The 27,041-nt window shown below is 40.0% G+C and overlaps 1 protein-coding gene across 3 annotated transcripts in view; it reads right to left on the bottom strand.

Annotated features, from left to right (window-relative positions):
- kcnip4a (potassium voltage-gated channel interacting protein 4a) overlaps positions 1 to 27,041 on the bottom strand; it is a 144,208-nt gene that overhangs the window by 100,358 nt on the left and 16,809 nt on the right. The window contains exons 1-2 of one of the 3 annotated variants that reach the window (XM_061710332.1): positions 25,606 to 25,690; positions 24,823 to 24,974 (exon numbers count right to left, since the gene is read on the bottom strand). The exons of the other annotated variants lie outside the window; for them this stretch is intronic. Coding sequence (XP_061566316.1) covers positions 24,823 to 24,961 — 139 coding nt within the window. The 5' untranslated portion in view covers positions 24,962 to 24,974; positions 25,606 to 25,690. Of the gene's footprint in view, positions 1 to 24,822; positions 24,975 to 25,605; positions 25,691 to 27,041 lie in introns of those variants that run through there. 3 annotated transcript variants of the gene reach the window in all.

The raw sequence follows: 27,041 nt of genomic DNA, 5'->3' as shown, positions 1-27,041 counted from the left end.
CTTTGTTGGTTTGTTTGTTAGTTTGCTGATGGTTCTTTTCTCCCTGTGATTTTTGAGTTACTTGTGAAGAAGTTCTGAGTTCCCTGTGAGGAAGGTTTTTTTGTTCCATGTGGAAGTTTTTTTTGGGTTTTTCTATTAAACTACGCCTCGTTTTGGCTAAAGTTTAACCCGGTTTGGTGTCGTGCGATTGGGTTCAGAGAGAACGACCCATAACACTCGTGTGTACAGACGTGTGTAGACGTGTTAAAGAGGTAAAGCTTTAGATTTGTTTTCTTTATTGTTGTAATTTGTGCTTTAAATAAATCTGACATTGTTTATTATAAAACGGACTGATTTATTGCTTGTGCAGTTGAAAAATACATGAGAACAGGACCTTGAAAAAATAATCGCATATTAAATTGCAATCGCAATATTGAGGAAAAAATCGCAATTAGATTTTCAAAAATCGTTCAGCCCTACATTACAATATGAAAAACAGACATGAGAAAGTAAAAGGTATGACATCAATGCCCTCAACAGTCATGATCTGTCCAGCAGACACCCCCCCTCCACCCCGCAACTTTTTCTCATGTGTATGACTATAAAGTGTATCCACTTGCAAAATCAACAGCAATAACCACACAACAATGCAATAAATAAATACATTGGTCAAATTTTTTTCATTTTCCCTTGCTTCACGAAAAACCCATTCAATACATTATGAGTTTGTCAACATAAGTCTGCTCAACACAGGGCATTCTGCTGAGCACACAGAGAGCTGGGAGTAGAAGATATCTGCAGAACTCACTTCTGTTTACCCTCTCTGATTTAAAAAAAAAAAAGGGAGAGAGAGAGAGAGCATGAGAGAGGGGGGGGGGCGTAGGAGGCTGCATAAACACTTCTACTGCAGTCAATTTTAACAGTAAGGGGAAAAATTATAGTTGGAAAAGGAAAAAAAAACTGTAGACTCCAGGTGATGCATTCAAATCCTAATGGAACATTTACGTCTGGGCTTTCTGCCCAGATGTGTTTACTGGGTACATATGAGCCTCAAAAATACGGTAGTAATATGATATATGTGCTGCCAGACACATGTAAGGACAGTTAAACAGGATCGTCTCATTAAAACAGATCAGACAGTCAAATAAGAAAATACACTATAGAAGACTGCAGAATCTGTTTTAATAATCTATAATTAATCTATATCCATCATGAGAGGGGCAAGAAAACATGTTACAAAATGCTATGAATATTAATTCAAACACTTTTCCACAGCCAATATCAAAACTCATTTTCGCAATCCAAAACAATACAGGCTTAAAAAAAAACAAAAAAACAAAAAAGCATCTCAATTGGAGGATTTCATATTTTTGCTGGTTTTGTATTTTCTGTAAGGGGGTGAACCAGTGAAACTTCCAATACACATGCACATTTGTTCCCAAGAAGGGTCTTGTATGTCACCTAATGTAGAAAATCAAGACAAAATCCCTTCACATTCTGGATCTGGACTGTGGGACCAAAAGGGGGCCAAGGAAATACAGAGTGATCAAGACAAATGGTTCCAGCAGTTTCCTTCACAGAGAGACGAACTGCACAGGTGCCGTCAATAATCAAAACGGTCAATTGATTTTATCCATCCATAATTAGGAAAAACATCCATTCAGCTCTTTTCCATAACCACTTAATGCTGAGTCAGTTATACAACCAGCCTAAATAGATTTTAGAATAAAAAAATGGACACCAATGTTATTGGACCATGAGAAGGAACTGATATAGCTATGGAAAGATAAGATAAGATCAGAGAAAGCACTTCCATAACAAGATGCAGCTTACGTCTCGCAGACATCTGTTATGAAATAGATGTCTGATGTCTGGTGGTGTATATTCCACAGTGTGGATGTGGCCACAAATGCTTATAAAAGGGAAACAATAGTTCACAAGGGCATTAGTCTGCTGACTCCCATCCTCAAGACAACATTTCACAACCCACCTCATGCAATACTTTCCACAATTATTTCACCATTGTTCTCCGTTACAGCGGTTAGGATTAAGTGTTTGGCCACATCGATGCTGCCCTCCATAAATTAGCATGAGACGCTATAAAGGCATCCAATTTCTACCCATAGATTGTAATGCTGCTACACTGTGGACAACTGGAATGTTTTCTGGTGAGTCTGTGATCTTATGGGAGCCAAGTAGAAGGTCAAAGTGACAACATGATTGCACATAATCAATCAACCAAACTGGGCTGGTGTTTTCCAGTAAAATACATTATATTGCCAAAAGTATTTGCTCACCGTAAGTGACTTTCCATTCCTAAACCATAGTGTTCGATATGATGTTGGTCCACCCTTTGCAGCTACACCTTCAACTCTTGTGGGAAGGCTGTCCTCAAGGTTTAGTACTACTACTACGATTGTCATTTAGCAGACGCTTTTATCCAAAGCGACTTACATCTGAGAGAAGAACACAAGCACAAAATCAAATAGAAAGGTACAGCTGGATAAGTGCTGGTCAGACTGATGTGAGTCCAGTTGGGCACAGGTGCTGCCATGGCAGTGCCATAATTTTATTTTCATTTTTTTTGTTCCCTTCCAGCCCAATACAACAGTCCTTTTATACAAGAAAGCTACAAGGGATATACAAGGGAGAGTAACTCTGGATGAAGGAGTGAAGCTAGAGGGAGAGTAGCTCTGGATGAAGGAGTGAAGGTAGAGGGAGTGAAGCCCTGCATGAAGCAGTGAAGGTAGAGGGAGTGTAGCTCTGCATGAAGGACTGAAGGTAAGGGGGGGTGTAGCTCTGGATGAAGGAGTGAAGGTAGAGGGAGTGTAGCTCTGGATGAAGGAGTGAAGGCAGAGGGAGTGTAGCTCTGGATGAAGGAGTGAAGGCAGAGGGAGTGTAGCTCTGGATGAAGGAGTGAAGGTAGAGGGAGTGTAGCTCTGGATGAAGGAGTGAAGGTAGAGGGAGTGTAGCTCTGGATGAAGGAGTGAAGGTAGAGGGAGTGTAGCTCTGGATGAAGGAGTGAAGGCAGAGGGAGTGTAGCTCTGGATGAAGGAGTGAAGGTAGAGGGAGTGTAGCTCTGGATGAAGGAGTGAAGGTAGAGGGAGTGTAGCTCTGGATGAATCAGTGAAGGTAGAGGGAGTGTAGCTCTGTATGAAGGAGTGAAGGTAGAGGGAGTGTAGCTCTGGATGAAGGAGTGAAGGTAGAGGGAGTGTAGCTCTGGATGAAGGAGTGAAGGTAGAGGGAGTGTAGCTCTGGATGAAGGAGTGAAGGTAGAGGGAGTGTAGCTCTGGATGAAGGAGTGAAGGCAGAGGGAGTGTAGCTCTGGATGAAGGAGTGAAGGTAGAGGGAGTGTAGCTCTGGATGAAGGAGTGAAGGTAGAGGGAGTGTAGCTCTGGATGAATCAGTGAAGGTAGAGGGAGTGTAGCTCTGTATGAAGGAGTGAAGGTAGAGGGAGTGTAGCTCTGGATGAAGGAGTGAAAGTAGAGGGAGTGTAGCTCTGGATGAAGGAGTGAAGGTAGAGGGAGAGTAACTCTGGATGAAGGAGTGAAGGTGGGGGAGAGTAGCTCTGTATGAAGGAGTGAAGGTAGAGGGAGAGTAACTCTGGATGAAGGAGTGAAGGTAGAGGGAGAGTAGCTCTGTATGAAGGAGTGAAGGTAGAGGGAGTGTAGCTCTGGATGAAGGAGTGAAGGTAGAGGGAGAGTAACTTTGGATGAAGGAGTGAAGGTAGAGGGAGAGTAGCTCTGTATGAAGGAGTGAAGGTAGAGGGAGAGTAGCTCTGTATGAAGGAGTGAAGGTAGAAGGAGTGTAGCTCTGGATGAAGGAGTGAAGGTAGAGGGAGAGTAGCTCTGGATGAAGGAGTGAAGGTAGAGGGAGAGTAGCTCTGTATGAAGGAGTGAAGGTAGAAGGAGTGTAGCTCTGGATGAAGGAGTGAAGGTAGAGGGAGAGTAGCTCTGGATGAAGGAGTGAAAGTAGAGGGAGTGTAGCTCTGGATGAAGCAGTGAAAGTAGAGGGAGTGTAGCTCTGGATGAAGCAGTGAAAGTAGAGGGAGTATAGCTCTGTATGAAGGAGTGAAGGTAGAGAGGAGCCGTTTGGGTAATTGTTTGGTCGCCAAAAGCAGAGCTTTGAACTTGATTGGTTTAGGAATGTGTTTATCAGAATCAGAATCAGAATCAGAAAAGCTTTATTGCCAGGTCAGACATAAATCAGACGAGAGAACTTGACTCCGGTTTACACCGATGGCACCATTAATACGGACGCCATATGATTTATGATTAATTAAATTAGAGATCATCAAGAATTATGGAGATAACAAAAAAACTTAACTAATTCAATGTTGTTTAGGACTTGAGATCTGCCGGGGTGTTTTTTTCCAAAGCAAAAGGTTAACAGTAGCTGCCACAGTTCAAGGTGTTATAGCAGATAAGAGCTGGAAGACGTGAAGACGGTAATGAATTTATTATGACATCACTGTATGGATGTAGGTACAATGCTCCCTAACGGGACTCAACGATGGGTTTTACAGCAACATTAACATTTAACATGCTGCTGTATGTACAAGCATTTTACAGCTCAGTTCGATACAGTTTTTATCTTCTAATCTACAGAATGATGGATCATTATCATAAAAATATAAACACTACTTTAATGCTTTTTAAGATGTAGTGTGTTCCAACTTCATTGGAATTCAATATCTTTCTTCAGAATTGAATTTTGAAAAGGTCATTACCAACATAATCCCTTTCATTATAAATGTGCTGATGGGATACTTGATGGGAAACCTGAAAGGTTCTGCTTTTCCTTTTGGTGAGAACGGAGTACCGTACATCTGTGATAATTTTCCTCTGGCTCATGGCCAGCGTTTTTATCTAAATTCAAGCGTCTTGCCTGGCTATTCAGGCAGATGAAGTCTCTTGAACAAGACACCAATAAGGATTATTTGCTCTGTTCTTTATGTCCATTCAGATACAACTGACTGGAAACTCTTACATTTTTAAAAAAGGAACTTTCTGCCCAATTTAACCCCAAAACAAGAAAAAAGTGTAATTCCGAGATTATATTTCCCCCTTTGCGGTAAAATTTAGTCACAGCACTTTTGGAAAAGGGATTAGGTCTAACATTACTGTTACAGAGAAAATGTCACATTGAGATGACATATCCTGGCCTGTAAATGTTAAGCCTGACCCATGCTTCTGTGTATCAGTAACACACACGGGGTACGCACAGCCCCTATGTCATTGCTGCCGTTTATAGTCCTGCATTATCAGTCGCATAAACATTACTCCTAGATTTGCACAAAACCCCAAAATTGAAAAGGAAAACCTGGCCTCGGGGGGGGGTGGGGCCGGGTCCGGGGAGCGGGCCTCCCCTGACCGGGGGGTGCACGGGCGGGCGCGGCGGCGGGGTGGCACCATTCCCAGGTATCTATGTCTTATGTTGTCAGTATGAATGGGAGGATGTTGGACCGTTTCCCCCTCCGTCTGGGGGCTCCGGCGGCGCCGGGGGCGCCCTTGGAGGTACGGTGGGGCCCTTGCCCGGCTCGGGGGGCCGGCCCCCGTCTACTGGATGGCCGGTGGGGGGACGCGGGTGTCTTATCAGGGCCGGCTTTGCTGGTCCTGCTTCCTGGCTTCGGCCTCCGCTCCCCTCTTGCCCCCCCTACACGATTCATACGCACATAGGCGAAAGGCGGGGGGTCCGGGTCGTGGGGGGCACTGTCCCGCGGGGCCTGGCACTCCCCGCCTCACGGTTTTAACAGCAAAATAGACACTGCACATTCAACACTTTATAAATACACTTGACAAGGACACGTAGTTCGGGAGGGGGGAGGGGGTCGGTGTCAATCGATACTTGGCCCTCCCTCCTCCCTGTTTTTATGGCATTAATCACATGCACTCAACACAAGGGGCGGGAGGGGGTCCCACATCACCCGCGTTCCCTCACCGGCCTGGGCCTGGGACGGGTGGGTCGGGTTACCCGGGCCTGGCGGGGCCCGCCGTGCAGCCTGGGTTGCCTTCTGGCGGTGCTGGACCCCCCCGGGGAGGGGGAAACGGTGCGTGATTGTATGTCTGTGTCGGTGAGAATGCGGTATGGAAGGGTCCTGCCATGGAGGATTTGAGCCTCCATTGGCAGGACATCAAAAACTTAATAATTTATCAATATTATATTATACAAAGATGGTTATTATTATTATTATTATTATTATGTATAGTATATTATATTATTATTAGTATAGGTATCGGATAGGTGAATGGATGAATGAATGGGATGCCTGGGTCTGGGGCCCTCCGTTGTCGGGCCTGCGCGGGTGTCGCCTTGTTGGGGGGTTCCCTCTCTCCGGGCCCGTCACCGGTCCCCCCCGCTGCCTCTACGGCGGGGCGACCCTCTGGTCTTGGAGGGCCACTTTCGTGGGGGACGGGTGCGCCTGCCCGCGTCGGCGGCCGGGGCGGCTCTGTCTCTCCGGGCAGGCTGGCCCCCTGCCGGGTGGGGGTCGTTGGCCTGAAGGGTGAGGGCCTCCTGGCCGCGTGTCCGGCCCGGACCGGGTGGCCGGGGATTGCCTGGGTCGCGGTCCGCCGCCGCGGGATCCCTGGCTGCTTCTTTCCGCGCCGTGGGGGCCCGCGGGCCCCCTCGGCCGCCGCCGGGTGGGGGGGGGGGCCTCGCAGGCGGTGGGTTGCCTCCCTCCTACTTCTCCCCTCTGTGGGGTTGCCGGTGGCCTGGGTTCCGGGCTCTTCCTTGTCGGCCTCTGGTCTCGCGGGTGGCAGGGTTGCTCCCCCCCCTCCCCCACTATAGATACACTTCAGGTTTATCACACACACACACACACACACACACACACACACACACACACACACACACACACACACACACACACACACACACACACACACACACACACACACACACACACACACACACACACACACACACACACACACACACACACACACACACACACACACACACACACACACACACACACACACACACACACAGGCTTGTTCACCTGCATGCTGGCTCTCTAGTTTTTGGGTTTAGGTAGCGGTAGCGATAGCTTAGCTCAGACTGCGATCAGATCTCAAGATTTAGGTCGATTGCTGTTCGTGTTTTGGATGGCTCCCTGCCGGTTTCGTGCTTTGTTTGTGGTTTTTTGTTGCAGATTTCCAGTGCTTGACGTGTGTCTCCGTGTGTTCCTGCTTCCTGGATTGGCAGGGAATGTCGTCACCCCCCCCCAGAAAAGGAAAACCTGTACTGGAGATGCAAAACACCTTTTTGCACTCTCACAGGTTGGCTTTTCAAGGGATTTGGTAATCCAGTTTAATGCAAGAGTGTATTGGAAACGTTTTTTTGTGCATTTTCTCATCTCTGGCAGCGCTGGATGTGATGTAGTCCATCAATCTAAAGTCATCAAAATCTAGTTTCCAGCTACTTAAACTACTTAATCGTCATGTATTACTGCATTAAATAAGGGCTTTGCTTCTAAATAATCATTTGAATGATCATCTGCTGCCTTCATCATCTGCCTATTTCTTAACAACGGTAGTGGCAAACGCAATATTTGTCAAAAACTGAGATGGTTTTTTTCCTCTTCCTCAACGTTGAGATTTTCTTTTTCGTTGTTTTGGAGAGAAGTCTTGCATGACGAGATCCACTAAGAGCTATGAGAATGACGCTTATTTGAAAAATACTGTTCAATAGAAACACCAACCCCCAGTCAAAAACTATCATGGAAACATGACTATTGACTATCTGCCTGGCTCTGTAATTACACCACTGGCCGCTAGACGGTAGTGTATGCAGCAAACTATCGTTCTATCCGACTTGAAAATGACAAAGAAGAAAAAGCAGGAGGAAATTGGAAAAACATAATCAACCAATCATGTTTCTTGAAGTCCAAGTCGATGTGACACGCAGTGCACATCAGGCAATGATGTCTGCAGATGGGCCTTTGCGTCAACAGACTCTGTCGTGGGACGTTGCCGATTCAATGGAGAAGCATTGATTAGGCTTCAACAAATTAAAAATATCATCCTTAAAGTTTACAGGGACATTTGAGTTATATATAAAAAGGGCAGTTACAACAAGTGGGTTAGTTTTCTGCTCCTAAGCAAAAAAGGGATTAAGGGCTCATTATTACTTTACTGCAAGTTTTTTATGATTATTTGAAAGTGCTGCCAACTTTGTTCATACAGAAGTGTCACAAAGTCCCTGAGGGACATGAAAGTTATGTAAATTCAAATATGACATCACTTAGCCATTTAGAGCAGCTGGAGATTGGACTATTAAAACACCCACAGTCCACATTGCACTGGACCTTTACAGCCCTTCCTGCAGGAGGATGGTCTTGAGTTGCTCAATCGGACTGTGTCCAAGACCCAACAAACATACATTTACCTATAAACCTGCTCCTCAGGCGTGACTCAAGAATGAGCTGCTGCCATCCCTAATCTGAGCGAGGCACCTGCTCTCTTGTTTAGTGGCCATGAGCTATGGGGAGTTGAGAAAAGGAAAGAGACTGAATATAAGCATCCAATATGGGTTTTCTTTAAAGAGATAGATCTGAAACCAGATATCAAAGTTGTGAGTGTTTCACGTAATGCAGTTATACAAAAGTTAACTCCTGACGAAGATGCACTGATTTACATCACATATAACCTTACTTTTGTATCTGTGCTTTACTATATTCTGCATTAGCTATATCCCTCAGGTTAAAGTCATCTTCACATATGTTGGTGAACACCAGTGTTTTTTTTTGGTTACTTTAGTTCATGTTCGCTGTTTTAATTCTCTCTGAAATGCCACACAACAAGCCATGTGACAACGGTTAGTGATGTCATTGGTCAATACTTCATGTTTCCTTACAACCAGCCTTAAAAAGGAAGAGCTGCAAAACAATACTACAACAACTGTGCGTTTTGACCCAGAGTTTGCCAATTTTATTCTATTGTGTTTGTTTCTATCATTCTCTGCAAACTATACAGTCTGTAAATGAAGCGCATCTGCAGCTGGAAGTTTGTCCACGACTGTTAGCAATACTACACAGTCTACTATAGACGGATGCCTTTTAAGCTTAAACATGTGGACTACCACCCTGCATACCACAAACAGACTGTATTGCAGTTTACAGAGACCACCTCTTCTTAGAGGTCTCAGTATTGGTTCACACCGGACTGTGGTTGTGTGTTCACACTGACCCAAGTGAACCACACACCCCCAGAGTTTCTTTGGCACAACCTAAATACTGTCAGTGTGAAAACACCTGAACTGGTAGAATTACATCCAAGTGTTGTTTGTCTTATAATATGAGGGCAAAAAGGTGAATGCATGGGTTCCCTACTGCATGTGGGTGACCCGACTGCACAGAGGATGCAAATAATTTCAAGTTTCTCCTAGCAAAGGGGAGAATTTAGTACCGGTTACTGCTATTAACTTTGCATTTTACCATTCAGGCTTGATGTGACATGGAAAATGCTTCTACATTTTCAAGACATAGGAACATTTTGGACTCATAAACACAATGGTAAAGTCAGAAAAAATGATCTACATTTTTTAAGAAATGTCAAGAAAATAAAGTTTTCTATTGAGCTATAGAAAAACAATGTAGAAAAAGCAAAGCTTTAGGTCTGATGGGGTTAAACAAGCGTAAGCACAGATGATGAAACACAATCAAGCTCCAGAAAACTGGATGCAGGTTTATTCCTGTAAGAGGTTAAGTGTTTTTCAGAAATCCCTCTGCATGTGCTCCACATGTTGAACATTCTGAGCCCAAGTCCATCTCACCTCATTTTAGTGTTACCCTTTACTGTTGTGGAAATAGCACACATCAAAGGTAATTCAAATATGAAAGACCTGCAGCTGCAGATGTGTTCGGACAAACCATGACGGTTAAAAGGAACTCAACCACAGCAGCAAACACAAATGAATCAAAACACTATGTTTTCTACCCCCAATGAGCTAAATGGATAATAGAAGGAGAAACCCAAGAGTAAAGGAAAACCAAAAATTACTGCTACTCCAACATTATGTGAAAACCAATAGCAGCTGACACAATCCATGGTACTTGGAAGACTAATGTCATCTCCAAGCATTATAGTGCCCGTTCATCTTTACCAATGGGAAAAATAATTCTTCCACTTAGTTTTAAAAACAGTGAGGGATTTTCTTTCACTGCATCGGTATATTCTATGATACTCAAGCGTGGCGAGGTAATGAAAGAGAGAATGGGGAAAAACAAAGAACGAAAGAAGAAATCGCAATATATTTGAGTAATGAACACATCAAACTCAGAGGCAGTAATGAACTTCATCCTCCTTTTCACAACATCATCACTCAGATTGATTGAACGGGGGGGTTCGTGTTTATTTGCAGGGAGAGCAAAACAACAATAATGACCTGGAAAGTGTGAGTCCTCCATATTTACTGAATCTTAGATCAGTCAGGTCTGAAGACGTGCTATACTAAAGACACAGACATCATCAATCTCAGGACCCGGTGGGGAAAACAAAACTCACTCAGGAAAATGCTGATGATCATAGATATTAATCAAATTTAAATGCTGATTTCAATTTTGGCTCTAGTGATCACAAAAATAATGCAATGTCCATATAATCGTGATTTAGGGCTGTTCGATTAATCGATTTTAAATCGTAATCGCGATTATGTAATTAGAACGATGTTAAAACGTGAAAATCGTAAAATCGATTTTTCACTTTTTTTTTTTTTTTTTTTTAATTTATTTATTTATTTATTTTTTTTTACCTTGTCTGCACACATATTAATGATTGATACCATATTAATGATTGATGGAAATACCTCTCAATACCTGCGACAAGTGCCCCATCGGAGAGGCTCTTTAGTGTAGGAGGGGGCGTTGTAACCATGGTGATATACTAACATGCCACCGGGTAGACCGGCTCGTGTTCCTTGCAAAAAACTTGCAAATGTGAATAGCAAATGTAATGACTGACATTACACACCTCTACCTCCTTCATGGGTTGCATTATTATTTAGCATGCAAAGAACCAGTTTAGTTTAATTAGAAAATGTCTTGTTTTATTTAATTGGAAATATAACTTACTGTATGTTTGCAAGTGCTGATTTGCAATTTTTTTTTTTCAGAGATAAAACTTTATATTTTATTATATTTTTTAAAACTTTTTTTCAACTTATTTTACAGAGTTTTGCACTTTATTCATTCATTTTTGGTTTAATAAGAGCAAAGTTTGCACTTAAAGCCCAATGGGGCAAATGTTCAATAAAAAAACAGCATATTTGAAATCATTTCTTTGCCTTTTGTCAATTCACAAAATAATCGTAATCGTAATCGAAAATCGCATTTTGAGAGAAAAAAAATCGAGATTTTATTTTTGGGCAAAATCGAACAGCCCTATCATGATTATGATTTTTTTTTTACATAATCAAGCAGATGGGATTTAAATTAGTGAGTTTATACTGCTGCTGTAACTGTTTTAGTTTAACTTGATGCTGGTCCAGAGCCAAATGTAAAAGGAGATATTTTCTACAGGTGTCTGGCAGCCTCTGCCTCCTTTTTTATTTCATTATTCTTTTGTTATTTTACTTTAATTTAATTATAATTTTTTAATATATTCATCTTTTGTCTAGTTGTGGTTACTGTTGTAACCTTGGCTAATTTATACTTGAAAAATGAAAAATACTATGAAAAAGAGATTTAAAAAGGCTGGAAATTCACAGACTGTCGAGGTTTTGATAAGGTTGTCCATTGTAAGGTGTGTTCTTTTATTTTAGCACTTTATATGGTCTGGATGTGCCCAGAAAGCTTTTTATTATGTGAAATTTGATGCAAATCTCACACAAATCTCTGGTTTGAATAAAATCAAAGATATACAAGGTTATTGATCTTAATAAGCTGGCCAAGAAATCTCCCTACAGATAAGCCAAGTGAGAGTGCTGCAACTAAAGCTTATTCTCTTCAAAGTAAAGAAAAGATGCTCCTTTTTTTTTCCAAAAGTCCAATGTTCTTTTAAATCTAGTAACTTTAACACATTTTTAATTACATTTACAGTCTTAGCTGCATATATGGTAAACTTGTGAGAGTTTGGTTGATCTAACGTTTAGCTAATGAGTCTTCTCAAAGCGCCGAATGCAAGTGAAAACTGAGCAAACATTGTACATACACAGTATTTTTATAATATCCAGAGCCAGGAAAAATGCTCTTTATTCCTCTGCCCCTGCAAAGTAAGGAAGAGATACTTTGTCAGAGGCGTGAGTTTTCATCAAATGAAACATTCATTTAGGTACCATTTTTTAAAACCACCAGTCAGCAGGTAGGCATTCTTAAAAGGGACTGAACTGTATTAATAACTTTTGTTTATTCTGTTTTCTCCTTTTATAAGTCCTTAAACACCGAATTCTCGCAAATCTTTGAGTCATTAGACCATAGGATGAACGGGCTGTCAGGGCAACTATCAATCCCGAAGCATTAAATCATAAATAAAAGATGTAGTGCGCTGAGGCAAAATCAGCAAGGCCACCTTTTGTTGGGTCTCTAATAACATGGCCCAAGTGGCCCTGAGCAATGATGAAGAGGAGAGGAAAAACACAAGGCTGCAGGCTGGGTTTCCTGATCTGCAGCTGCTTTTTCCTCAGGATTTAGAAGTAAACTGCAAAGTCTCACCAGCAACCATTATTATGCATCATGCAGACTGTGGCAACAAAAGAAGCTCTTGAGGACCGAAGGAAGAATTACTCAGCAAAAAACAGAGTGAGTTATGTTTTGCAGATCAAAGACTTGGCTACACTGAACTCTCACTGACAGAACAAGATACGTTTGTTCACAGGGAAAATTATATAAAACTGTTAATGGCACATTACTAGTCAGGTGGCTCCCAATATTACTGCAGCACATTCACATGAGAAAATATCTGCCTATGAGAAAATTACTATTAAGAGTGACAAGAATGTCCATCATGACATGATCATTAATAGAATTCCTCTTTACAAGTAGGTTCATGGAAAGATGAGATTTTGTTCAACAGAAGCAGTGGTCACTGTTGTCATCAGGATTCATCTTGCGTGGACTCCAAGTCTAATAATTGTCCAGATATTTCAGTCTTCACTAAAGTCATGGAGATTCTGGTGAATGGATGCTGTCCTTCAGCCAATTTATTTGAGTATTTTGATTCTGCATATTTGAGTTTTAAACATCAAAAATATCTAATTAGCCAACTAAAGTTTTATTTATTCACACTGTAGAGTAAAATATCTTTACTGGTTTCATTGTCAATAACAAAGCTAATATGTTGCTCATGTAGATAGCTAAATATTAATTCTGTGTACTGTACTATTCAAAACGTTCTTTACAAGGAAAGTATCTTCCCAGATCTGTATAAGAGTAGCGACCTACAGTCCCATTACATCGTTGGCTGTAGGCGATCTATACAGTGGCTTAAGGTGGTAGTTGCTGGAGGGAGCCACTGTATCCGATTAAATCTATTTTGGCAGGTAGTAATGTAGAAGGTGACCTTGTTGATAACTTTATCCATGCATCAAAGTGAAGAGATGAAATCTATTTAGCACATATATCATCATTGACCAAGAAGGGGGGAGGGTGTAGTTGTGACAAATAGGCATGTATTCAATACACCGTTTTATTCCTCCTCATTTATCACTGATCCACCGTCAGAGGAAACTCACATGAGCTACATGAGATTAAATTAGCTAACTTGTTGCTCTCTATGTTCAGTAATTTTCATTTTAATCTTTAGTGTGATAAAACATGTTATCTTTAAGAAGTTACCGCACAGTCCAAAGGAAATAAATGTCTTCGTTTAACGAAACATAACAATTTTAATTAAAATCATGTTAATTTATTTGTTCACTTAATTTTGTGCACAGATGCCTGCATATCATTCAATGCGTCGCTAGAATACACATTTTCATGCTTAAATATGATGCTGTGAGTAAGCTCAAAAGGTTTAATATATCATACATGTACTATATATATATATATATATATATATATATATATATATATATATATATATATATATATATATATATATATATATATATATATATATATATATATATATATAAAATACACACTGCACATGTGTGTTTCATTAACATTTTTGTAAAAGTCAGTTTTTATATTCAGATATTAATTAATTGAGATTGACTGTAAATATAGTTTAGCTGAGTTTATGGGTTATATATGACAAGAAAAGGGATGTTTTAGACGGTACTTATCTTCACTTATATAATTGTTTTGCCTGAGCGCTAATGACGTCTGGGAGGAAGCATCACCTTCAAGGCTGAAGCCAAACTCTACAGGAAACACAAAAGATTGCATGTCAACGCTGTAACATGCTGGCCCTGCGGCCTTACTTTGCCAGATGTGCTCTTATACCCATCTGTGGATATTTTTAGGCTGGTATGTGCCCAGAGGTGAATGTAATACACCATAAATACGCACCACTGCATCTCTGCCAAGGAGGACTCTTGATTCCCTTAAAAACCAATTAAAACATTTTCCCAGAATGACAAAGCTGGTGCAGCAGCATTTGCCCATCCCTGGGACATCTGTTTCAGCTCGGTAGCACCTTCCAGCATCAAAATCAAATACAGTGGAAAAATTGACTTCAATTAGTTGACATATGTGCATTTAGTCATATTAGACCAGTGTGATTGAATACATTGTGGCGAGACTGGAATACCATATTTTATCCTTACTGGATGATGTTTCAACTTGTGCTTAGGATTTCTGATGGACATCACACATTTCCTTATTAATTTTCGTGATGTCATTTATATTTGGGAGCTATGCAGCTGCTGGCTGTATTTGATACTGTGGATATTTTCAGGCAAGAAACTTCTGCAACCTTAACTTGGGATGTGAGTTTCAGTAGAAGAATAGTAATATCCTGCACTTAGACACTCATCCCATGAGCACATTTCAAAATAATTTAGTCTACATCCATTCATGAGGGCCTTCATTAAACTTTAACACTTAGTGACACAGCCCTAACTTATCATGTAAAAAAAAAAGCTATTTACTGAATGACTGCCTTTAAGAAGAGAAAAACAAGACAAAATAGTCGCTGCCATGGGAATGGTCAAATTACACCCACTAACACATTACAAATGATCATTAGCACTATAATTACTGGGAGACCATCATGTTTGAAATTCATCAGTGGAATTGGATTGCCAGTAAGCACTTTTAGAGTTACAAGGATAAACTCCATTATGTGGTTTAGTCCTCTGATCTAGCAACAAAAAAAAAAAAAAAAAAAAAAAAAAAGCCAATTTCTCCCCTGGTTGCACATGCTAGAAAAACTAGTATACAGTATATTTCTCTTAAAATTTTCTTTAGAACATCTTTAGACTATTTTGCTATCATACTTTCAGGAGTTTTGTGTGTGGATGTGTGAGGACACACACACACTCACACAAATTACAAATTATTATTATTACACACATATATACACACACATGTATATGGAGGAGAAAAAAAAAGCTTCTAAAAAGCACAATAGGTGATTTTACTTGACCGTCTTTCATAATGTTAAACAACGGCAAGAACGTATTCCATTCCTCCTCGTGACCTCATTTAGTTTGGTTTCTTGAGGGAGGCCAGGTGTATTTGTTGACCTATTCTCTACAGAGTGCATGTCTGGCAGTAGACCAATACGCAACAGACTCAAATAGTAACTTATGAAGGATAGTTCTTATCCACCAGGAAACCAGACACTCCTGCTTTCCCCCCAAAGTGAGAACAAATGGGTCTGGTGCCATTAATGGAGCAGCAAATATGGAGATTGGCCTGGGGGGGCGCCAGAGATCTCTGGGGGGGCGCAAAACTTTGTCTGCTTTGTAAATATGCAGTTGTAAAAATTATATTTGCGAATGAGTCATTCATAAGACATTGTTAGGAATAATTTATGAATGTCTTGAATATTTTTTGTGTTATTTATACACTGGTGACAAACACAGGAAATGATTTCATTCCTTATTATTATATCATTACTCAACATTTAATCTACTCCGACAGGTTGTTAAAGGAAAAATGTAAAAAAAAAATTCAGAAATATCCTTTTATGTCCTTTTGTGCGTATTTTATACATTGGTGACATTGGAGAAAAAACAAGTCATATGTATACAGAGTAAACCAAAGCGAAATGTATCAAAAAAACATAATTAATGTTCATTTTTTCAATTAAGGACTATTTTGGTGCTAGTACGTACGGGTCGGGGGGCCCGGCTGGTCTTAGACACAAGTAGGGGGGGCTCCAAGGAAAAAAGGTTGGGAACCACTGCCTTAAGGGAACGTTCTTCATTGTGAAAAAGCCAACAAAGGACTGGCAATAGGACCTTCAGTATGACGTAAAGATAAAATGTATTTTTTTATTTCACACTTCTTAGTTCAAAAGGGTTTCCGAAGAAACAAACTAACTCCATTTCATTGCCAGTTGAAACTGATCATTGTCTAAATGGGAGACTACTGTCTGGAAATGTACCCTAACCTGTAATGTCCGTACTTGAAGCAAAACAACAGCACTTTCATAGAGGTTGGTGGAACCTCACAAAACTTCTTTATTGCCAACAGAAGTGAATGTTGCTCTGTAAATGGCCCTGCAGTGGAATAGGATCATGTCCAGGAGGAACCCCTGCTTTTCACCCAAAGAGAGCTGAGACACGATCCAGCAGACCCCTAAATGGGAATAGGAAGTAGATGAATGGACATATATGGTTTACACCCTTGAATGTTTAACATGGAAACGCATATCAATACACCTGAAAAACTGTTTATAGCTGAGCTATTATTGATTTATAATCAAAACACGGCACATATTTGGTGAATTACAGATATATAAAACACAAATGTTCTGTTTATGAGAGTATCGGTAGCGATCGTCGAAACACACTTTCCTGTTGTCCAGCCGTATGCTTTCATAAAGCTGTGCACATAACTGATTGAACATTTCACAAAAGTCTGAACTTTAACAGAACGGCTCCAGGACATTTCAATCTGGTCAACAGACTTCTGCTTGTGTTCCGAAGGGAACGGTTTTTATTTTTGTGTGGCTTGTCAGCTTTGCCCAGTAAAATGTTCTTTTGTTCTTCCATTTCAAACAGAGCGACCTCCTCCAACTCTCATTTCCTTCATGAATACTTCGTCCTCACTAATATATCCAGTGCTCCTGCTAATTACCCTCTCTCCCTCGTCTCCTCTAATGTCTTATATGTCTTTCTTTCAGTTTAACATCCTGAACTCACTTTTTTTTTTGGGGGGGGGGGTGATGGGGGTTGTTAATGGTTAACAAGGTTGTGAGGTTGCTTCCACATTCACACATCAAACCCTGAATACTAGTCTCCTGGGATCAACTGCAGGGTACTGGCACATGAAAGAGCTTTGAATGGGCTGACTGGGAGAGTATTCAAACGGCTAAAGTGCTAATGATCTTCTACAAAGCAGAAAATATCTCTAAAAGCCTCCCATAACGTCATTTTATATTTAACCAAATTTAGGCCTCAAAAGCCTTCAGTTTCTAATTATGACTGTTTTTTTTGTCTGTCCATGTTTTTTAGTGAACTGATCCAACTACAGGACAGAGTGGAGACAAATGTCTTTAAAAAGAAAACAGCTCTTCTTTAACAACATGCATACTAAAACATTTAACACATTTAACTGCAGAATTGTTGAAAATCAAGATATACATTACTATACATCTCACTGCAACGCCATTGCTTTTAGAAGCCTACATAATAATTTAACTAGCAGACAGTCATTTGTCTTCAAATATGTACTTTGAAATCTAAACCTTAAACAGATGTATTCTTCTAAATACCAATTTAGAATTTTTTTTTGCATTACAGTCAAACTGTTGTTTCAAATGACACGCTGATCATACATGCTGCACTGATATGTAGCTCAGACCTGATACACCAGATGGTTTGTTGAAACAAGCTGTTTCAAAGAACAGGTGCAGCTAGTTGGATGAGCTCATTTCAAATTAATATGAATTTCAAAATAAAACCAATAAATCAAAACCATAACAGGAATGAGCCACCCGGATAGGACACTGGCTGGTGTAAGTATTTGTGTTTTGGCCACAAAATTACATATATGGGGGATCTTATGATTCTCTTGAGTGTGATTTTATTATAATCCACCTGTTTTGCAAGATAACAGGATTGCTCCCAAAGGATGCCTCAAAACAAGTGGTAAAAGATGTCAACATGATTGTCTCTGTGTTGTACATTGAGATGCAACTAGCCAAAGAGCTAGTTTGATGGATGCAGTACTGATAAAACTATTTATTGCCATACTTCAGTTAGAATATTTTTTTTTTGGCCATACTTGAGTTTGGCATACAAGCTGCCTTTCTGAGGAATTGTACAGATGGTGACATTAAATCAATTGCAATATCGTTGACGCTCCCTGCACCCACCACAGACCTTGCGACAAGCAAACCAACATGTTGAAAGTTCAGTTTATGCAGCACTACAAAGAAAAATAGCACCTTTAGTCAGAACTTCAAAATTAAAGCAAAATCTCCCTTATGAGCCACGTCTTTAGCCCTTTAATGACAAACGAGTTTTCATCATATGGCTACAATTTCAGAAAAGATTTGTTTCATATGATCTTTGGGATATATCACCTTCTACTCATCCAGAAATATTTAAATAGTTGGCATTCAGTGTCCGTCAGTTGTGTTGAATATTAATGTATCACAAATTACTAGAGACCATCTCAAGGGAAATATGACTGCATGATCTCCCAGCCCGGGTCATGAACTCACGTCTGCTGTTCTGCTGCTGCCTGACAAAAGCACAGGAGATAAATGACATCATGGCAGGGACAGGTGTGTTAAAGCATGCGATACAAGGACAAGAAAGTCATTTCTCTGCTGCAGCAGTCAAAGGCTTACAAGGTTTCACTGTTCTTGGTACCAATCAGGGGGGCCTATTTATAGAATTAGGAAAAATACAAATGCTTGACTGAAATAGGTTACTGGAAAACGATTGTATCACCAGCAGACATTAAGAGAAGGTGCGTGAGAAGTAAAAGTTGGCGAAGTTGAGAATGAATTATGCAGAAGCAGATGATTAATCAAACTCCACTTCAGGACAACTTTCCAAGGGTAAAGATGCACTTTATGAATACATTCAGAATTTGAATCTCTCAAAATGGCTCTCTCTCTGTTCTACTTCACGAACAATACGTTTTTGAAGCAACATATGTTATTAAGCAGAAATGTTTCTGCTCTTCACACAAACTGATCTTTTTTTTGTCAATCTGTCATACTTTTTCAGTTCATGGCTTTGATTTAAATGGATCAGTTTCCTTTGACTCTTCAAAAGTTATCAGTTACAGTTCTATAGGTCTTGCAGCTTTAAATGGTTTGGTTTGTTTTTATATATAAATTCAATTATAGTCACTTTTACTTTCTTTGAAGTTTCTTCTAGCTGATAACAGTAATCCCATACATTATCACATTTTGATGTTTTCCATACAGTTCTTACACTGTTGCAACTCCAATTGTTTACAATTTTCACATAATGATGAATCTGTAGCATAATAAAAAGCTTAAACATGGGATAAATCTTTCACCAAAATCAGTGAATGAATTTAAAATCACAGCAGAGGTTATTGTGAGACTTAATGTTGCTTTAATATTACAAGCTAGTAACCACCTGACTGACACCTGTCTGCCGGTCTGTGATTGATCATCTACAGCTGTCAAAGCTAGAAACATTGCGAGTAATAGTGTCAGATCCCAACAGAGAGAAACAAAACAAGACAAAAGTTAGCTGCTGTATGATTTTCCATAAATTTCAATCAAAAAAGATTGTGAGGTTGAGGGTGGATTTCTAAAGCAAAGACGACTGATCTGCAACAACATCTAAACCACAGATTGAGCTATGACGGGGTTCGCATCAATTCATTATTTTTTATAGTTAAACATATTCTACAAAAAGAAAATAGGTGCAAATTTCAAACAAATACATCAACAAAAAAATAATTAATTAAATAAACATGGCCTTTTGTCATGTTCTGTTGTACCTGGATAAATGTAATATATGATCTTGTTTTTATATTATGATCTCACCTCGTTTTCATATTAAAGCCGTAAATTCACTGCCTAGGTTAGCCGTTTAATAAAGTAAAGAAGAGTTTGTGGGAAACAGAAGCATCTACAAGTAGCTGGACATTAATAATTAATTATGTGCGCTGTGAGATATTCCTGTAGCTTGAACAAAAAGATCTGTATTGCTCACAGCCAAGACCAGCAAACACTCATGTAATCAGACAACTGGCATCCTTAGTTAGGCAGACCCAACGGACAGCAAGGAGTGTGAGAGTTATTGTCTCAACAGCTACTTTAAGGTGTTATACAAACATGACTTGCTGAGGTTGGCTGTTCTCACACTAATCCCTGGCTGTTAGCTGCTAATCCTCGTCCATCAACAAAGGGGTGCAGGTCATGGTCAACACTGAGAAACAGCAGCAGGCTCACTGTTGTGTGGCATAATGGAAAGGGCTTCTTCGGTTACAGGAATGTGACATTTAAGACAAAGACGCAATTAACATTGACTCTAATAAAGAGCATCACACCATTTCAAAAGGAGATACTTGAAGATTTGTTTATGTCAAATGAAAAGTGAATGTACGCCTACTTCTTGCAACAGTCACCCATGTGGAAGCACAAAGCGCCAGCCAGCTGTACATAGTTTTCTTGCTTTAACAACTGAACCATTGTCAGTAACAGTGTATCAATTAGATGCACTATTACAAGCATGACGATGCAGCATGTTGTTGTCACCTCCGGTAGCCGTTCACACAGCATATGCATCAAATGAATAACAACATTAGGACATGACTGCATTTCCGCTGACCAGCAATCTCTCCTTTTGTTCTTGGTGTTTTTCGGAGAGACAACATGCTGCCTCAGCTTCCCCTTTAATCCATCATTGCCTTTTCCCATTTCCCCCTTGGTTCAACAGAGGCCTGTACTCTGGACTAACTGAAAACAGGAACAATTAAATTAGAAAACTGAGGTTTTCTGATTTCTGATTCAAGAAATTGTGATCATTATGTTTATCGAGGACATACACCTCGCAGTTCCATCATTTACATCCAAGTTCATTAGGATACAGTAACATACTTTCTGGTAATGTATCTTAAGGTTTAAGGATACTTTAAACTGTGAATCATACCATAATATTAAATTGGTAGATATGGCATCAAAACAAAAGCATATTATCTTATTTATTTCAGATTAGCCAGAAATATCAATTAGGTTTGGAGGCAACAACTATGAAATGTGGTAATCCATCCTAAAGCTCAAGTTCTGTGCCTGACAACAATAATAGATGGACTTCCTCAAGAGGATTCATTACCACTGAATTGGAACGAAACGGAGGTAAATCAATTTGGTCATTTCTGTGTTCTCTGAAGGACACGACCCTGAGTAATGGTCTTAAGTGGAGTAGATTCAGCCGTTTGTAGCACACAGAACTACAGCAAGTATGTGGGAACACTTTCTAGAAGCAGCAGCTGGGGAATAGTCCAGTTGGAATGCTTAAGGCTACAATTCATTGATCTTTACTGTACTGGCCTCAAACGTGTAAGAGATACACAAGCTAAGATTGAATCTGGAAGAAATTAAACTAAAACTTGAGGTGAAATTTTCACTCGCTTAAATTGTTTATCCTTTAAGTTATGTGAATTCTATGTATGCCTATAAAAAGACCCTAAATGGGAATAATAATATGTGCGACATGTGGATTGCCATGAATTAGCTTATATGCTTTGTCCAATGTGCCAATCAAGCAGGCATGTTTACTTTTCTCTGTCTCCATATTTAACTTTTGTGCTGTCTTACTGTAAGAATAGAACTGCATCTTTGCCAGTGTGTGAATTTGGAGCCACTTACGTTCTGGTGCAGTGCAGATATTCACAGAATTTATGACAGTACCCCTGCCTGAGTGTTGGAACGAGTCACACACACACACACACACACACACACACACACACACACACACACACACACACACACACACACACACACACACACACACACACACACACACACACACACACACACACACACACACACACACACACACACACACACACACACACACACACACACACACACACACACACACACACACACACACACAATGATTTGCCTTTATTTGTCACCACAATCAGATATCAGGTACTCAGGTGGCTTTTGGCAGCGGTTTGACTGGAGATGCCAACATGAAGTTCAATGAGATTCCAATGCAAGTTAAAGATGCCTTTAATTTGCTGGGGGGAAAACAAAAAACAAATCTATAAAAATACCACATTTCTAAATGGGAATATGGGGTAAAAAAAAAAGACTGAAGTGGATGATTGCATTCCATGATGTGTAAATTCTCCTTCACGACACCAACAAAAGTAAGAATACAATAACATATCTCTGTCCAAACCTACATCCAGAGAGCCCTCACTAGCGGTACACATGAAAGGTTCAGTCCACAACATGATTCTGATCATATCTTGAGTCTTCTACTTAATCCATTGTGGTGATGTTAAAAATGTAAAAACTGTCATTTCTTCTGGACCTGACTCTCTCTGAGTGTGTGTGTGTGTGTGTGTGTGTGTGTGTGTGTGTGTGTGTGTGTGTGTGTGTGTGTGTGTAACCAGATACACAACTTCTAACAAAGAACTGAAAATCTGAATACTAATCTTTAGAAGATAAGACTTTTTTTTCTTTAAAGTACTTGAGCATACTTCAAAGATGTACAGAAACTGTGATGCACAGTAGTTTAACAAAGTTAAAATACTTAATTTACTCCACATTAAAATCCTGAATGAAGTGAATTCAACATTAAAGTCATTAAATTAGTCTGTGCCTTGCTGCCCTCTGCTGGCAGGTATGTTATGGTGCAACTATTTTTTTTTTAACATTAAAAATGAGTTTCTACCAATACATAGCAAAAAATGAAAATAATATAATAATAGATGTAATAGAAAATAAATATAGAGGACAAAAATTATTGAGAGTACCTGTGTTTCCATTAATGTCTTAAAAGCCTGACGGCATTTTAGTAATAATAGATAAAAACAGTTTACTTTTTTAATAAATATCATTAAAATGGTTGGCAACAGCTTGGTGAAAAAAAACTACTGGATGTCCCTACAAAAGAGCAAATCATCCTGTATAAGAGTGCCATAGAAACAGCAGCGCTTTGCAAACTCTCATAGCACACGTTTGTCTCAGGGACACAACGCCCACTTTATTGAGCGTGTTCATTTTCTGGAGACTGATCCAACATCCAGAGGGCACCATTGCTACCTTGCAGGTTTTTACTGTGAGCGCCTGCATGCTGAGAGGTTATTTTGGGGAACGCAGGAGGATAATATCATTAGTTTAAGAGGCTACCTAAAGAGAAGGGACAACAGAAACATATGGTATGAGAGGAGACTGGAAACAGTAGCTGCGTTAATTTGTGAAGAAATCTGTTTCATGAGGTCTAAATTAAACAGATTAAGATAACAATAAGGCACTCTATTACTACTTCCATTACTAATATTCGGTAAAAAACTAAAATAAAATGTTCAATCTTTTTTAGTAAAAATCAACACCTTATCTTTTGTCTTTTGTTAGCTACAACATAAAGCGACCAACTGGCACCTGCTCTCAGATGACAGCTTGTTTATGTGAGACGAGGCAGTACAATGAATGAAAGTGTAATTTCAACACAGCTGACAGAAACACCTGGGCCCAACTGCAGCTGCAGCTGCGGCTAGAGGCGGAAATGTCAATAGGAGCAGATTCAAATGATAACTGTGAGGAGGGGGGTACAGTCAAGCCAAGGTAAATAATATAAAAGAAAAACTACTGATGATCTGATCTAGAAACTGCACCTGCCTTGTTGACAGCATTCATTACAAAATGAAAAGCTGAATATTCATATTACTTCTACTCACAACAAGACAAATTGTTTGGATGACTTCAGTTTTGCTCTTACAGAAAAAAAGATACTGCAGAAGTTTGTTAAGAATCTTTACAGCGAATGGTAAAAACATCTGTCCATTGTAAAGAGCTCCAGGTTTCATCCCAATGCCTGACGTGTCCTAAGATATACAGTAATTCAAAAATGAGACCCAAAAGAAGTATCAATAAAGAGTGAAATGAAGAGGATGACAAGACGGTTCAATTTCAAACTGTCCACATCTGATTGTTACCAAGTATATGAGCATACTTACAGTAATAAAATCAACAACATGCCCCCTCACCTAAACTGATTTGCCATCAAGTTAAGCCGAACACACTTTTGCTGACTGAGAAATAAAAACAAAAAAAATGAACAAGACAGTCAGTAAACACCATAGCTATCAGGAAATGAGTCTTCTTACAGACTAGGGCCTAATTCCTGTCTCTATAGACCTGAACAAAGACACACCGTCATTTTGTCCTTGCACTTTCCTGCTCGTGTAAGTGGTGAGACAAGTTAGCCGACCGTCGTAAATATATAATCTGACAACGAACCAATATTGATCAAGTTTCAAAGCAGCTGTCGACTGTGACTTAGGACACGTCTGTGGTGATCCTATTTCATGCCAGTAAAAATCTACCTTTGACATTCCTTCACAGACCAACAGTGACTGATCAATAACAAATGAATATGTTTAAAATGGTGTTGACACCTGAGCAGTTTTTCTGGATCATTTGCTCTAGTTTTGGTTGTTTATTTATTTATTTATCTTGGCTTAAAATAGTAAAATATGGTGTATGAGTACAATTTGGAACTTTTAACATTTAGTTTTTCTTTTGAAGATGTTGATAGTTTAGTGATTGTTTGTACCTTTGGGGTTGGGGGACGCCCAGCTGACGATGCGCCGCACCAGGCAGCAGTTGAGGAGGACTTTCTTGGAGAAGCCATGGTCTTTACGGATGTGCTGCAGGCCCTCCCTACACTGGGTCCCTTTGGTTGGTGTGCACATGGCTGGAAGCTCACTATATATGTATCAAAAATAGGATTTCCTTTTAGTAATACTCAAAGAACAATCTGAAGGTATGAAGGATAACCCCAAAAGCACATACAAATAAAACTGCAGTGAGTATGACTTCCTGAATATTGAAATCAAGAAGTGATTATTACAACAGCCAAAGGTTAAAGCACTATGTCTGGGAATATATGCTAATTTACCTTTTATTGGCCTCAGTTATGTAAAGATATAATGATATGCAAGACATTTCAAAGTGCCCTTTTTGAACTAGAAAATGCTAATGTGTCCTGAGCTGCTGTTTCAAGAAAGTCAGATATTTTTCCATAGCACAGCACATTGTTTTCATGCCATAAGTATGCCACACACTAACATATTTCAAATTAAACCAACAAAAACAGTGATTTTCTCCACTAATCTTAGACATAAAAACAAGCATATGCTAATTAAAACTCAGCCAAGTTACATCCTATCGCAATGACTGACTATGACTTTAATCACAATGAAGGTCTTAGTTTTAATTAAGTTAGTTCAGCTGCTGAGTTTTTTGGTCTGTTTTCCAGTATGAGAAATACCTGCCAATAAATGTACAGAGACTAAGATCCAACTGCTATCAACTGTTCCTTTGGGCATCATCTTACCTGGAGGCTAAAACACGATGTGCGCGTTCTTGCTGCTTCCTCAGTCTGCAAGTGATCCTCAGGTTTCACACAAGCACTTTCCCCTTCCTGGGCTGATCAACAGAGTGTAAAGGGGGATGGAAGGAGGAGGTGGCGGTAGAGGAGAGCGAGGGCTGCTCTATGAAGCAGCGCTAGTGGGAGAATGAGCGGGAGGGAGGGCGAGAGAGATAGAGAGACTTGCCAGAAGACACTGCCTTCTACTCCAAGTTAGAGAACTGTGCATGCTTGTTTTATTCAAACATCAGACATAAGAGTCAGAGGTGTTGTTGGCTGTGCTGGCAGTGGAGCCCTTTCATCCTTCTCATTCATTATTTTGACAAACACATGAAAGCCTTCAGCCCACTTCCTTTGCAGGACAATGCAGATCAATGCCACAAAGTGCTGCTGCTGCAAGTCTGTTTTGGAAATAATGGACAACACAACATGGAAATATTAACTGTGGTTTCACATTATTAAGAAATGTTATGAAACACATTTTAAAAATCACCACTGTGTACTGCGTGAACTATTTCTGGGATGGTAGCTGAATTTTACCAGAAGCATTCCCGTAAGCCTCACAGATCAACCAATATTCTACTACCTGAAGATATTCCCCCTCCCAAACTGTTAAATTGTCTGGAACATGCAGTCCACTTCCGGCAATATGAAATATCACATTCGTGTGCTGACATGCAATTTCTTTAAATGTTATCACAAAATGCAATCTTTTAAGAAAGCATCATGACTGGAAGCGAAGAGGAGCTAGCGCCAGGCTGAAGGCAGCCCTCATCAAACCTGCAGTTCCCTCCGTTCTACTTGCACGTTTGTTCTCTGGTGGACTACGTCAGCCTGTGAAGATGACTACAGTGTGGAGTAACGAACAGTTGTTGGCTGACAGAAACAATACCGGACTCCAGAATTGAGCTAGTGTTGCTCTCTCCACAGAGCAGACAGAGTATTGTCCATATCAGGTAAGCTCTTGGAGGTCTGGCTGTTTACACTAGCATGTCGCGGTGCTGTGATGCCAGGATGATATCTACATTATGTTCTCCTGATGTGGAGCTGTCCAGCAATTTTGATGACATCAAAGACATAATATGCTTTGTGAGGGGATTTCAGACAGACAGACAGAATAAAAATCCCTCCCTTTTGCAGATAACCTCAATCCTTTGTGTTTCTTGGTTTGAGGTTGCAGACCTTGCCCCTAGCCACCCAGTTACTTTGCGCACAGTGCGAATGTACTTCTTTTTTTTTTTTCTTTTCCCCCTCACATCAACCCTCAGAAGGGCGCTTGTCCAGATCATATTCTGTGTTGAATGGCTGTGCAGAACAGCTGGATTACATCTTCACTGGCATATTTAACATCTCTCTCAGCTAGCCCAGAGTGCCTGTGTTTCAAAAATCTTTTTCAACAAGCA

The sequence above is a fragment of the Cololabis saira genome, chromosome 20 (genome assembly GCF_033807715.1).
Source record: "Cololabis saira isolate AMF1-May2022 chromosome 20, fColSai1.1, whole genome shotgun sequence".
Lineage (NCBI taxonomy): Eukaryota > Metazoa > Chordata > Actinopteri > Beloniformes > Belonidae > Cololabis > Cololabis saira.
The sequence above is the reverse complement of the archived record's forward strand: the minus strand, read 5'-3'. Positions and strand labels throughout refer to the sequence as shown.